At 50.8% G+C, this 14,174-nt stretch overlaps 1 protein-coding gene across 1 annotated transcript in view; it reads right to left on the reverse strand.

The window, feature by feature from the left end:
- The window catches only part of RRP12 (ribosomal RNA processing 12 homolog), a 50,582-nt gene that overhangs the window by 20,388 nt on the left and 16,020 nt on the right, over positions 1 to 14,174 (reverse strand). The window contains exons 5-15 of the mRNA XM_032281180.1: positions 12,584 to 12,689; positions 12,262 to 12,378; positions 10,703 to 10,841; positions 10,465 to 10,592; positions 8,737 to 8,835; positions 8,020 to 8,111; positions 4,859 to 4,970; positions 4,520 to 4,617; positions 3,100 to 3,214; positions 1,630 to 1,772; positions 1,282 to 1,403 (exon numbers count right to left, since the gene is read on the reverse strand). Of these exons, the coding sequence (XP_032137071.1) occupies positions 1,282 to 1,403; positions 1,630 to 1,772; positions 3,100 to 3,214; positions 4,520 to 4,617; positions 4,859 to 4,970; positions 8,020 to 8,111; positions 8,737 to 8,835; positions 10,465 to 10,592; positions 10,703 to 10,841; positions 12,262 to 12,378; positions 12,584 to 12,689 (1,271 nt within the window). The remainder of the gene's footprint in view (positions 1 to 1,281; positions 1,404 to 1,629; positions 1,773 to 3,099; positions 3,215 to 4,519; positions 4,618 to 4,858; positions 4,971 to 8,019; positions 8,112 to 8,736; positions 8,836 to 10,464; positions 10,593 to 10,702; positions 10,842 to 12,261; positions 12,379 to 12,583; positions 12,690 to 14,174) is intronic.

Genomic DNA, 14,174 nt, shown 5'->3' on the forward strand with positions numbered 1-14,174 from the left:
AAAAAAAAAAAAAAAAAAAAAAAAAAACTCAAAAAACATTTTATTTACAAAAACAGAGAGTGGGTGAAAATAGGTTAGTAATGCTGCCCTAGATCCTCAAAATCCAAAGAAAACAAAAAGCTCCTGATGCCCTCACTAGGCCAAACAATGGAACTCCATGCTCTGCCTATCCTCAAGTAGGCCTGAGTCTGCCTAACACAGGACAGGAGTAAACTAGACGATAAACGGAGAGAGGAGACCATGATCATGAGGGATAAGAAATCATGTCTGAAAGAAGAGGGGCAGGGGACTGAGGACGTACAATCTGAACGAGAGCACCTCTGGGGTAATCATCGTTTTCAAATACACATGTCATCTACAGCCATGCATCACTTGACAGGATGTGTTCTGGGGAATGTGTTGGTGGGTGACTTTGTTGTGAACAGCATAGTGTATTCACACAAACCTAGATGGCACAGCCCCTACACACCTGGGCTATGTGGTGTAGCCTACTGCTCCTAGGCTACAAACCTAGGAGCTACAAACAGCATGTTGCCGTACTGAGCGCTGCAGACAACTGTAACACCATGCTAAGTATGCATATATCTAAACACACCTAAACATTGAAAAGGTGGCCAGGCGCGGTGGCTCACGCCTATAATCCTAGCACTTTGGGAGGCCAAGGTGGGTGGATCACCTGAGGTCAGGAGTTTAAGACCAGTCTGGGCATCAGGGTGAAACCCCATCTTAAAAAAAAAAAAAAAAAAAAAAAAAAAAAATTGAAAAGGTACAGTAAAATACTGTATTATCATCTTAGGAGATCACCATCATTAAAACGTCACGTGGCGTGTGACTGCCTATGTGTACATACATATACACATACATACCCATAAATATACCTACAAGTATATGAAAGTATGTATACATACAAACAAACATATCACAGATTTTTACAAAATCGATCTCAAGGTTTTTCACGAGGAAGAAGGGGCACAGCTGTTCTTTGTGATGCAGAGGGGAAGAACAAGGCCCAAATGGGGCAGCTCCACGTGAAGGCAGCTGTCTCCTGTCGCAGGGCGAGCTCTACCTCAGGGAGGGCCGCCTGGCCACACCTCGGAGCAGCAGGGAGGGAAGGCCCCTGCGGTGGGCACTGGGCACTGGCTGGCCACCTGCTTGGCAGAGGATGTTGCCAAGTGTCCCGGAGGCTGGGTGCGTGGGACTCGGCACCCTTCCCGACCCCTTCCATGGAGGCTCCAGGACTGTGCGGGGGTCTCAGGTCACACACAGACAAGGGTCTCCTACCTTTGCTCTTCAGGGTGTTAGCCAGGGGCAAGAAGTAGGTGGTGAAGAAACCAAGTCGCGTTTCCTGAACGTGGTCTCGGATGACAGGCAGCAGCCAGCTCCGTGGGAAATCCAGAGTCTCTCTGGGAGGAGAATGGGAAGAACCCAATGAGGATGAGGGGACAGCCCTGAGGGCAGCGCATAGGCTACTGAGCCCAGAACAGAGCGAGTCCCCCTCTGGCCCCTCCTGCTGAGCCCTGCACTGACACACAGACTTCAGCCCTCAGCAGTGGACATCCTTTCCAGGGGAGAGAACAAGCCGGCTGACTTCTGGGGCTTTGTTGGGAAGCTACCCAGGGTCACACTTACTCAGAGCCATCAATTTCCAAAGGCACAGCCTGCAGCACCACCTCAGGTCCCATACTGGTCACCGCAGCCCCCACTGCCTGGTCAAGAGCCGCCGTGTGGGGGAAATGAGGGGAGAGGCGCAGGTCACACAGGGACTGGAGGCACTGAAGCAGAGATGAGTGACCACACATCAGGACACGCTCGAGAGCAGGACCCACGACAAAACCCCGCCAGCATCCGAATGGATGAGGCCGGAATTTTGGGCCTGAGTTCAATGCTACACCAGAGGGTACAAACTGAGAACCCAATTAACCACTGGTGATTATAAAATCCAGGACCTAGGATTTTATAAACTTCTGTTACATTTAACAGGTAAAAATCAGAAAATTTCACATACAAATGTAGATTTCCAATTATCTTTGAAAACAGGACAAATTTATCTTGACTGCATGCAACAATCAGCAATCAGCAGGCACTGAGGAGAGAGAGCTGCACCCTTGGTTCACCAGGCGACAGCCCTCCACCAGCCACACTTTCATGGCCCTGCCTGCCTGGCTTCTTGGATGAAGCCAAATTGGCCAATCTAATCTATCAGGGCTCAGGCCAGGCCTCTTGAGGGAGACCCTGATCTCCCACAGGGGTTCCTTTTTCCAGCAATGGGAGGCAGTCAGTGAGGAGAGCCCCAAGAAGCCAGGAGCTGCTGTCCCTGCTGATGCAGGACCAGTCTGGGGGCTGTCCTCAGGCCCCCACTCTCTCCTGGACTAGGGTCTGCTCAGGATCCCTGAGTGATCCCTGATTGTTAAATGATTAACCCTGGACTGGAGGAACCTCCCTGGGACCTAGGGCTGTATAGAACATCAATGCTATACTCACTCGTTATAGGAAACTTAGAGAATTAAAACTTAAAAGATAAGGGGGGGGTAAGATTTCCTAAGTTTCAAAACCAGCAACTCCAGCAAAGACTAGTGGGCAGGGCCGGGCGCGGTGGCTCAAGCCTGTAATCCCAGCACTTTGGGAGGCCGAGGCGGGTGGATCACGAGGTCAAGAGATCGAGACCATCCTGGTCAACATGGTGAAACCCCGTCTCTACTAAAACTACAAAAAATTAGCTGGGCATGGTGGCGCATGTCTGTAGTCCCAGCTACTCAGGAGGCTGAGGCAGGAGAATTGCCTGAACCCAGGAGGCGGAGGTTGCGGTGAGCCGAGATCACGCCATTGCACTCCAGCCTGGGTAACAAGAGTGAAACTCCGTCTCAAAAAAAAAAAAAAACGAAGACTAGTAGGCAGGTAGGGGGACTCCCACCCTGTTTTCTGCCCCTTCCTTGCTGGTCAGTCACCTTCCAGGGACACCGCATGGGGCACCTGCTATGGCCCTGTCAGGGTGAGGTGGGGAGCAGAGTGCACAGATAACAGAGACACGTGCCCTCCAGTAGCCCACAGTCCAAGGGCCAGCACCACCTCCTGCCCTGGCCCCAGCCGCTCGCCACTCACCTTCCTCATCACTAGGTGGGCCTGTCTCCCACATGCCTCAAAGAAGACACAGAGCAGCTGCAACACGGAGCTCCAGGCCGCGTGGAATTTGTACGTCAGGCCCTCCTCCACTGCCCTGCCAAGGGAGTGGCACAGTCAGGGTCATGCTCACGCCACCCTGTGCCCCCACTGGAGAAAGTCAACGGCCAGTACCCTGAGCTACAAAGACACTAGTTGGCCAGCAAGAATGGGGCCCCAAGAGACAACAGAAGAGAAGTACCATCTGTGATGTGCCCACGCTCCCTATGTTAACAGTTTTAGATAATCCTAGTGCTTAAAGAAAAGCCTATGGGGTAGTTATCTGACCCGACTTCAGATGGGGAAACCCGGGCTCGGAGAGATGCAATAACTGCCCCGGTCACTCTAGGAACACTGGGCCTCCGACGTCTGTGACTTGTCACCACCCCATGCTTTCCCCATCTGACTGAAGGCAGCAGACACGGTAGACAGGTGGCCTGGACAGAGGAAGAGCCTCTAGCCCCTCTGGCCTGTGCACACCTTGGTCTGCTCTATCTCCCAAGGAAGTCTAGGCCCCTGGAGATTTTCGGCAAGAATGGCCAATAGGAGTCAGTGTGGGGAAGTGATGGGACTGGGGCTGGGGCTGGGGGAGTTGTATTCCTTGAGTTTTCCTGAAACTTCATCTTAGATAGATCCAAAGGAGACAGGCCTATCTCCCACATGAGAAACAGTCATCAGAGTACCACACCCTGGAGCTGTGCAGACAGACCTTGACCTAGAGGAGACACCAAGGGTCCCAGCCCCTTGCCTGGATCACTCAGGAGGGCCTAGTGCTCTGCTCACTACCTGCTGGAGGATGAAGTGGGTGGTGCCTGCACCTGTCAATGGCTCCTCTCACAGGTGTGCAGGGCAGCACGGCATGTGAGTAAGAGTGGACTCTGTGTTCGGGCTGCCACCAGTTGGGTGACCTCAGCTTCCCCATCTGTAAAATGGAGGAGGCACCCATCTCCTAGCACCGTCGTGGTTTATAACGATGAAATGCTTAACTGTTGTTCTGAGAACTGTCCTTGTGTCACCTCATTTCATCCTCCCCTGCCTGTTATTCACTTTGACTGACAAGGACCCTGAGGTAGAGAGAGGTAGAGGAACTTGCTCCAGATGACTGCGACCTCCAATCAATACAGCTGGACTGAAACCCAGCGGGTGCCAGAGTCCACACCCTTCAGCACCACACTATGGCAGCTCTCACGTTATGTGTCCGTGGTGGCTGCTCTGGCAGGTGTTCAGTAAGCAGCCGGCAATCCTGTAAAACACTGGCACTGCAGCCTGGCCCACAGTAGGTGGACAGTGGAGCACCTGTCATCATATAGAGCTTTCCTCAAGGTACCCCCATTTCTTCCAAATGTGGACCCCATATCCTTACCTGAACATCTTGACAACAGACTGGGCGGGGCCTGAGGCCGAGGAGGTCACGGAGCCGATGTCAGCCATGTGGGGAGCCACACATTCCTTCAGGATCTCCTGCAAAGAGAGGCCACAGGCTATCTGGGCCCAAGGCGGCCCCCCAGGACCACTCTTCCCTCCCAGGCAACAGCTTCCTGGGAGTCCAAGACAGCTTCAAACAAACATGCCACCACGCTCTCCCATTTTGAGAGCAGTCTCTCTGGGCCCGAGCTGGCAGCCACGGGCCAGTGCTGGGAGAAGACAGGGCAGTCCTCAGAACCCTCTGTGCTCTCTGCTTCCTCAGCTAGAGCTGTAGTACCTTGAGGCTGTGTGTGGCAGCGGTCACCACTTGCGCGTGTGGGGAAAGGAGGCAGGTCACTGCAGTTCCAAAAAAGCGAGGGAGGTGGCCTAGCCCCAGGTCCCACTGCAACCTGTCAAGACAAAAGGCTTCTGTGGGGCCTGGCCCTGAGCCCTGGGGACCCGGGCAACCAAGGCTCAACCCTCAGACAGCCCAGCTCTGACAACAATCACAAATCCACTGATCTACAGGGCTCCATCGGGCCCTTCTGGTGGCTGATTTTTAAAAAGGCACTGTCAGGCCAGTGCGGTGGCTCACACCTGTAATCCCAGCACTTTGGGAGGCCGAGGCGGGCAGATCATGAGGTCAGGAGATAGAGACCATCTTGGCTAACACAGTGACACCCCGTCTCTACTAAAAATACAAAAAATTAGCCGGGTGTAGCAGTGTGCGCCTGTAGTCCCGGCTACTCAGGAGGCTGAGGCAGGAGAATCACTTGAACCCGAGAGGCGAGAGGCAGAGGTTGCAGTGAGCCGAAATCGTACCACTGCACTCCGGCCTGGGCAACAGAGCAAGACTCCGCTTAAAAAAACAAAAAAAGAGGCGGGGCACTACTGTTCAAGTAACAACTACATGTGGTAAATAATTGAAACAGGTCTTCAGGGTGTAAAATGAAGGGCGTGCCTTCCCTAACTCACCCTTCTGTGCACTTCCTAGGGGAAAATCAAGGTTAAGTTTCTTAAATACCTTTCCAGAAGTTCTAAAATATACAAACATAAAAACAGTAACTTCTTTTTGTTGTGGTGGTGGTGGTGGTGGTGCACTCATAGCTCACAGACTCTCAAACTCCTGGGCTCGAGCGATCGTCCCACCTCCGCTCCTGAGTAGCTGGGACTACGGGCACATGCCACCACGCTCAGCTAATCTTTTTATTTCTTGTAAAGACAGGATCTCACTGTGTCTCCCAGGCTAGTCTCAACCTTCTGGCCAAGTGATCCTCCTGCCTTGGCCTCCCAAAACCCTGTGATTACAGGTGTGGGCCACTGCACCTGGCCTGGTAGCATTTATATAACTCTTACCATATACCAGCCACTGATATGACATACATTCATTTAAACCTTGTAACAACTAATGAGATAAATCCTATTACAATTTCCATTTGATGAATGAAAAAAGACACAGAGAAATCAAATAACTTGTCCAAGGCCATCCAGCTTGGTAATGGGGTCAGGATTCACACTCTGGCAATCTGGTTCCAGAGTACACACAGAGAAACAATCACACCACACCCACTGTTCTATACCTTGCATTTCCCCAATCTATCTTAGAATTCCTTCCATTTAAGTGCACATACAACCACTTCTTTTTTTTTTTTTTTTTTTTTTTTGACACAGGGTCTTACCCTGTCACCCAGGCTGGAGTGCAGTGGTGCAACCTCCACCTCACGGGTTCAAGTGATTCTTGTGCCTCAGCCCTCCAAGTAGCTGAGATTACAGGTGTGCACCACCACACTCAACTAATTTTTGTATTTTTAGTACAGATGGGGTTTCACCATGTTGGCCAGGCTGGTTTCAAACTCCTGGCCTCAAGTGATCTGCCCGCCTCCGCCTCCCAAAATACAGGGATTACAGGTGTGAGCCACTGCACCAGGCCGTCTGATTGTTTCTAATAGCTGCACAGTACTTCACTGCTTGTATTTCTCCCCTCCACGGAACATTTAGCTTTCTTCCAGTTTTTATGCGTTACCTTGAGGGGGACAAGCATCCTGGGACACACAATGGGGCCCAACTGTGGGTGTGCTCCATGAGGATGAAGCCTAAGAAGTGGCGAATGGGGTGATTTTGCCATTTCTGGACACCTCCCAATAAAGGCAGTTTGGTGCAGGAAAAACAACACAGGCTGGGCAGGCCTGGGCCAGAGACCCAGCCTTGCTCCTCAGGACTGCACGACTAGCTCACTCACAGAGCCTCGGTTTCTGGCTTATAAATTGGGGTAAACCCTTCTTCATGGGGTTGCTGTGATTAGTGAGAAGAAATATAGATAAAGAGTGCTTGGCACATGCCTGGGTGAGAGCAGGCAGTGGGAACCCTTCAGCTGTGGGGAAGACAGACCCAGCACAGCAGAGCCATGAGGCCTTAGAGACACTAGCCTCTCTCCACGCAGGTCGCCAGTTGTTTACTATATACTCAGTTTCTTCTCAGCCTTATTCCAGAACAGTGGACTTACTTTTTCTTTTTCTTTTTTTTTTTAAACAGAGTTTCACTCTTGTTGCCCAGGCTGGAGTGCAATGGCACGATCTCGGCTCACTGCAATCTCTGCCTCCCAACTGCAAGCAATTCTCCTGCCTCAGCCTTCCGAGCAGCTGAGATTACAGGAGCACGCCACCACGCATGGCTAATTTTTTGTATTTTTAGTAGAGATGGGGTTTTACTATGTTGACCAGGCTGGTTGCAAACTCCTGACCCCAGGTGATCCACCGGCCTCTCAAAGTGCTGGGATTATGGGAGTGAGTCACCACGCCCAATGAAAAGTGAAATTACTATTAAGTGGCCAAGCCCAAACCCTGTAAGTATGCAGACACAAAGCAGAAAGTCGGTTCACGGGCCTATGGATCCTAGAGAAAGGAGCCATCAGTCCAGGTGGGAGTGGAGTAGAGCCGCAGAAAGGATATCCCACAGCAAGGAAAGCAAGTGCACAGGAAGACACAGCCAGCGAGTGTCAAGAGGCAGGGTGAAATTCAGGCCTCAACCTGGGCACAGTGCTCGCAGCCACCATGCTGTTCCTCATGACTGGCTGGCAAAAGATCTGGCAGGAATCAGACCTGGCTAGAACGCTGCACTGTCCTATCTCGTGCCTCACAGAAACAAGAGCTGCTCTGCAGCCCACCTGACACAGAGACGCCGCTTGGCCCCAGGAGGCTGAACAGCCTCTCCAGGTTCCGGCTTATATTCCCTCCACCTCGGCAGCCAGGACAGAGGCCCTGAGCACCCCTAACCTCAGCAGCCAGGATGGAAGCCCTGAGAACCCTCCAGCCCTGCAGCCAAGACCAAGAGGCCCTGAGGACCCCCCATCTCAGCAGCCAGAATGGACCCCCTGACTTTGGCAGCCTGGACACAGGCCCTAAGCACCCCTCACCTTGGCAGCCTGGACAGAGGCCCTGAGCAACCCTTCTTCATCCCTACCTCACCAGGTTGACGTGGGCTTTCTCCATGACCTTAAGCCAGGCCAGCAGGGGCTGTAAATCGTTCTCACTGGGAACGTAGTCATACAAGGCCTAGAGGTGGGAAAAGCAGGTGACTTGAGCATGTGGAGTCTGCAACAGCACAATGATGATCCCTTCCCATCCCGGCACCAGCAATTTCCTGGGGACAGTGAGTGTGATCCTGGTACTCAGAGCCCCCCTGGCTTTCCCAGCTTCTACCTGCCCCTTCTCCACAAAGCCCTCCCAGCTCTGATTCTTTGGGAGAACAGTCTCTAGGAGCAGTGGAGTACCATGGGTCACACATCCCTTTGTGAGTCTGACAAAAGCCAGAGGCCTTCTTAGAGGAAAAAAAAAAAAAAGGACATTTTGCTAATTTGGGGGATTTGTTTCCCCTCCCAAAATCCATCCACAGACCTCTAAGGTTGAGAGCCCTGCGCAAGGTATCTGTGAGCACCACAAGACCATGCTGAAATAGTTCATTAAAGTTAACTAGGTCAAGGGACAGGGTCCCAGCTCCTGGGGACACTGATGTGGATTTGGTGGCTGGACTCTAATCTTCCTTCCGTTTCTACTGGCCACCTCCACTGGGATACCCCAGCCTAGCCAACCTCACTCTGTAGAAAAGGCACAGGGCCAGTGCCCCCAGCCTCCCAAGGGATGCCCGCACAATGCCCCTCACCCCACCAACAGGCCTCACCGTGATGATCTGGGCGTTGAGCTCTGCCGACAGGGTGCTCAGGCCAGGCCTGGCGTGGAAGAGGCTGTGAAAGGCCTGCATGGCACAGGCTGTCACCAGCTGGAGGGGACACACAGGCTTAGAAAGGAACTGCAAAGTCCACAGCTGACCCTGGACCCTTCAACATTCCACTCTACCCCATGTGCTAGGGAGTTGAGGGCCCCCTGAACCTCACATATGCCCCCCACACAGAGATACTCTGAGGACTGTCACCTTAGTAAGACATGGAAGCCACTGAAAAAGCTTTAAATGACTTAAAGACAGAAATATTAACAAAATGGTTTTAACATAACAGCCAAAAACGCAGGCATGGTCTGCATGCTATAATTATAGCTGTGGGTTTTTTTGTTTTTTGTTTTTTTTGAGACAGAATCTGGCTCTTTCGCCAGGTGCAGTGGTGAGACCAATACAGGTGCATGCCACTGTGCCTGGCTAATTTTTCAATTTTTGTAAAGACAGAGTCTCACTATGTTGTCCAGGCTGGTCTCAAGTTCCTTGCCTCCCGCCTTGGCCTCCCAAGTGCTAAGTTTACAGGCGTGAACTTCACCTGGCCTTTGCACGTGTTATCATGTATGTTTGCTTATCCAAAGAGAAAATGTCTGAAAGGATTCCCAGGAAGTTATTTGCATTGTCTACCTTAGGAAACAGGGTTTGGAGAAGGAGATTTTTACTTTATATACTTCTGAATTGTTTTTTCCTTTTAAACGATGATTATGTTATTTACATTTCACAATTTTAAAGGTATGTATGTAAATAAACACTACGGGAGAATACCCAGTGAACTGGCAGGAGTGTGTGTGGGGCGTCAGTTCCAGGACCTCCCCCCATGGACAGAAAATCTACCAATGCTCAGGGCCCTACATAAAATGGTGTAGTATTTGTATATAACTTACACGTATCCTCCCATATACTTTAACTCACCTGGATTACTTATAATACATAATACAATATAAATGCTATGTAAATAGCTGCTACACGCTGTTGTCTAGGGAATAATGACAAGGAAAAGAACTACATGTTCAGTACAGAAGCAACCAACCACTTTCTTTTCCCTGAATATTTTCTTTTCTTTTTCTTCCCTTTTTTTTTTTTTTTTTTTACATAGGGTTCTTGCTCTGTTGCCCAGGCTGGAATGCAGTGGCATGACCATGGCTCACTGCAGCCTCGACCTCCTGGGCTCAAGCAATCCTCCCACTTCCACCACTCAAGTAGCTGGTACTATAGGCATGTGCGATCATGCCCGGTTCCCAAATATTTTCAATCCAAGGTTGGCTGAATTTATGGCTGTGGGACCCACACATACAGAGGGCTGACTGTATAAAGATTTAGAGAATTGTGCTAGAAATGGTGGAAATACAGAGAATCATTTTTCATGTGTCTTTAAAGCTGCTAAAAAAAAAAAAAAAATTGGTATAGGGTACATAGAGCCGGGGGCAGAGGGAGGGTGTACCAGTCCACTACAGATCACCCTGACTGTGACCTGATCTCTGACATCAGCTTCCAACTGGAAGGGGACCCTGATATGGCCTGGCCCAGCCAAATACCACAGATTGATGTGGTACCCTTGGTTTTAGCTAAGAACACAGCCAGGGAGGGAGACCCCAGGCCCTGCTTTTTGACTGACCAGCGAGTTCCCCAAATGCCACCACTGTAGACCCCCCTTTCTCCAGCTCTTGGGCCTGCACTCACCACATGGCTCAAGGTCATGACCCTGAGGAGAGTCTCACTGGAGCTCTTCACCAGGCCTTCTGGGAAGCAGGGCAGCAGGTCCTTCAGCAGCGTCAACATGTGCAGTGTGGTGGTGGCCTCCTTGGAGCCTGGTAGACATAAGGGGAATTGAGACACCAGCCGCCTCCCTGCAGCAGGCCCTGTCATGCTCTGCCAGCCACGGCCTCCCATCCACCTGCCCTCCATTTGGCTTCCCCACCTCCAGACTTCTCAATCTCCTGGATACAGAACTTAGCGGTGGAAACAGCAGCAGGATGATGGGCAGGGGCCTTTTCTCCAAACATGAATTCACTGCCCTTGAGAACTGAGCATACTCCATGCTGGGCAGCCTTCCGGATCTGAGGGGCAAGGAAAGCAGGGGACAAGGCCAGATCAGCATTCCACCAGCATCCTGGGTGTCCGGCACCATCACCAACCAACAAGCTTTGGCTGAACATATAGATCCAATGATGATCTGACTACTATAAATCCAGTGCTATGCCAGGACCTTGACAAGTACAGAATCCTGAGCTGTGAAGCAAGACAAACCCCGGTTCAAATCCCTGCTCTACAACTAACTCACCAAATGGCCTTAAGCAAGCCCAACTACTAAATTTCTGAGTTTCAGTATCATCTTTAAACAGGGATTTCTTCATTCACCCAATCATCCAGCAAACACTGAGTGTCCACCAAGCCAGGCACTGTTCTAGGTCCTGGCAAACTGGCAGTGAATAGCAGGCAACTCACCTTCCAGCCAGGAAGCAGAAAACAAATACACAGCAGAAGATAAAAAGTACTGTGCAGACAACAAAGCAGGGGCTGCCACTTTTTATACAGTGGTCAGCAAAGTGTCACCGTAGTGAAGGAGGAAAAGATCACGTGAGCACCGATGGAAGAAGGCATGAGACCACCTGGGCCGACGGTGCTGAGTACTAGGAGTGATCACATGACTGTTATTGTTATTGCCTCCTGCCCTAAATTTCCAGAGGAAACAGTGGGGAACCACCACTTACCAAGCACCTGCCCTAAGCCAGGAACTGCACTAGGCCTGTGGGGAACACTAGAGTCTCCCTACAACTCTAGCAAAGTTGGTATAATTATCTTTTTTTTTTTTTTTTTTTTTGAGATTCAGTCTCACTCGGTAGCCCAGGCTGGAGTGCAATCGTGTGATCTTGGCTCACTGCAACCTCTGCCTCCCAGGTTCAAGGGATTCTCCTGCCTCAGCCTCCTGAGCAGCTAGGATTACAAGTGCCTGCCACCATGCCCGGCTAATTTTTATATTTTTAATAGAGATGGGGTTTCACTATGTTAGCAAGGCTGTTTTCAAACTCCTGACATCAAATGATCCTCCCACCTTGGCCTCCCAAAGAGATTACAGGCATGAGCCACCATACCTGTCCAATTAATAGTCAGGAAGCTGAGCCTCAGAGAGTTTAAGTAACTTGCCAAGCTCACACCTCAGACGGTGAATTCAGGATCCAACTTAGGTCTGTGTGACTCCCCTGACTATGCTGCCCTCCCTGCAGAGGTGAACAGACACATGGGGAGAGTCTGTGCCAACAGGGCAATGAATGACAAAGCACCAGAGTATAGTGAACAGTCTCCTGGAGGAGGCTGCCTTCTGCATCTAAATGCATGATGCCTCACAGGCAGAGAGCAGAAGCCAGTACTCAGGGCAAGCTCCCCGATGCCACTGAGCTAGCCAAGTCTGGGCTGTGCTGGGCTGGGTGGTGGGTGGCTGTCTCCTTTCCCCATTTTCTGGGGATCTAGCAGTCTCACCTTGGGCTTGGGATGCACTGTGAAGCTCAGCAGCCCATGGTACACCTGAAGGGTCACGGGGTAGCCCCACGCCTCCAGGTCTTGCTTCCGCAGAAGGGTGGCCAGGCAGGACAGGACCTGGAAGAAAATCAGAGTCCCTCAGTGCCACCAGCCTTGGCCAGGAGGGAAAAGAGCCCAGGTTCTCACTGATTCCAGAAAATCCCAAAAGGATCTGTCTGAGGTCCCCAGGGTGCCTAAACCCCTCTCAGGGAGCATCCAAGAGTCACCAAATCAGGCAGGCCCTGGGAGATGCCAGATGAGAAACTAAACCCCAGACACTAACCCATCGGAGGACAGAGGTGGAGCCGCTGCTGGCCTGGGCTGACACGATATCCATGAAGGCTTTGGAGGTATCAGAGAACTTTTTAATGAGCACAGGGCTGGGAACACTGTGGGAAAGAACAAAGACAGTCACCCCAGAGAGTCCCCGAAGAGCAGCTGGTGCAGCCCCTTGTGGTACTAAGGAGGACAGAGCAAGGGATGCTGGTGGCACAGTCACTCAGCAAGTGAGCAACAAAATCAGTACAGGCACCCGCCCTAACAGCCAGCTCAGTGTACTTTCCACCCACGCTCCCCACCTCCCTCACCTTCCCACTACCTGCTCCTAAACTCACACCAATCCTCTTTCCACCTCCCCTGCAGGTCTCCAGACCGCCCGGGCCAATATCCCCTCCCCTCCCTCTGCCACTTACTGCTCCAGGGATGCTCCTCCTGGGGCCAACACCCACACTCCCTGGTATAATGACCCAAGCCACTCAGGGCCTTATTTTGTAGAATGCCATCTGATATACAAGTATCTTTTAAATTGTATTTTAAAATTTCTGGCCAGGTGCAGCGGCTCACGCCTGTAATCCCAAAACTTTGGGAGGCTAAGGCAGGTGGATCACCTGAGGTCAGGGGTTCAAGACCAGCCTGACCAACATGGAGAAACCCTCTCTACTAAAAATACCAAAATTAGGGGCTGACGCCCTTTGTGGCTTCAACCCACCTGCACCCAGGTAAAAAAAAAAAAAAAAAAGAAAGAAAGAAAAAAAAGAAAATTAGGTATTAGAGCATAACTCTGTCTCAAAAATAAATAAATAAATTTCTAATTGTGGTAAAATACACATAAGATAAAACACTATTTTAACCACTTTTTAGGTATATTATTCAGTACCGTTAAATATATTCATGTTAGGGGCCGGGCGTGGTAGCTCAAGCCTGTAATCCCAGCACTGTGGGAGGCCAAGGCGGGTGGATCACGAGGTCAAGAGATCAAGACCATCCTGGTCAACATGGTGAAACCTCGTCTCTACCAAAAATACGAAAAATTAGCTGGGCATGGTGGTGCGTGCCTGTAATCCCAGCGACTCAGGAGGCTGGGGCAGGAGAATTGCCTGAACCTGGGAGGCGGAGGTTGCGGTGAGCCAAGATCGTGCCATTGCACTCCAGCCTGTTTAGTACAGCGAAACCTCTTCATGTTAGGGGCCGGGCGTGGTAGTATATATATATATATATATATATATATATTCATGCTGTGTTTTTTTGTTATTGTTGTTTAGGAGACAGGGTCTTACTCACCACCCAAGTTGGAGTATGGTGGGGCAATCTTGGCTCACTGCAACCTCTGCTTCCCAAGTAGCTGGGACTACAGGTGCATGCCACCACACCTGGCTCATTTTTGCATTTTTTTGGTAAAGATGGGGTTTCACCATATTGCCCAGGCTGCTTTTAAACTCCTGAGCTCAAGCAATCCACCTGCAAAGGCTCCTAAAGTGCTGGGATTATAGGTGTACATCATCACACCCAGCCAAGCATACTCACATTGTCATGCGACCAATCTCAAGAACTTTTTCTTTTTTTTTTTTTGAGACGGAGTTTCGCTCTTGTTACCC

Source organism: Sapajus apella, unplaced genomic scaffold, assembly GCF_009761245.1.
Source record: "Sapajus apella isolate SASKATOON/1434 unplaced genomic scaffold, GSC_monkey_1.0 scaffold13, whole genome shotgun sequence".
Taxonomy (NCBI): domain Eukaryota; kingdom Metazoa; phylum Chordata; class Mammalia; order Primates; family Cebidae; genus Sapajus; species Sapajus apella.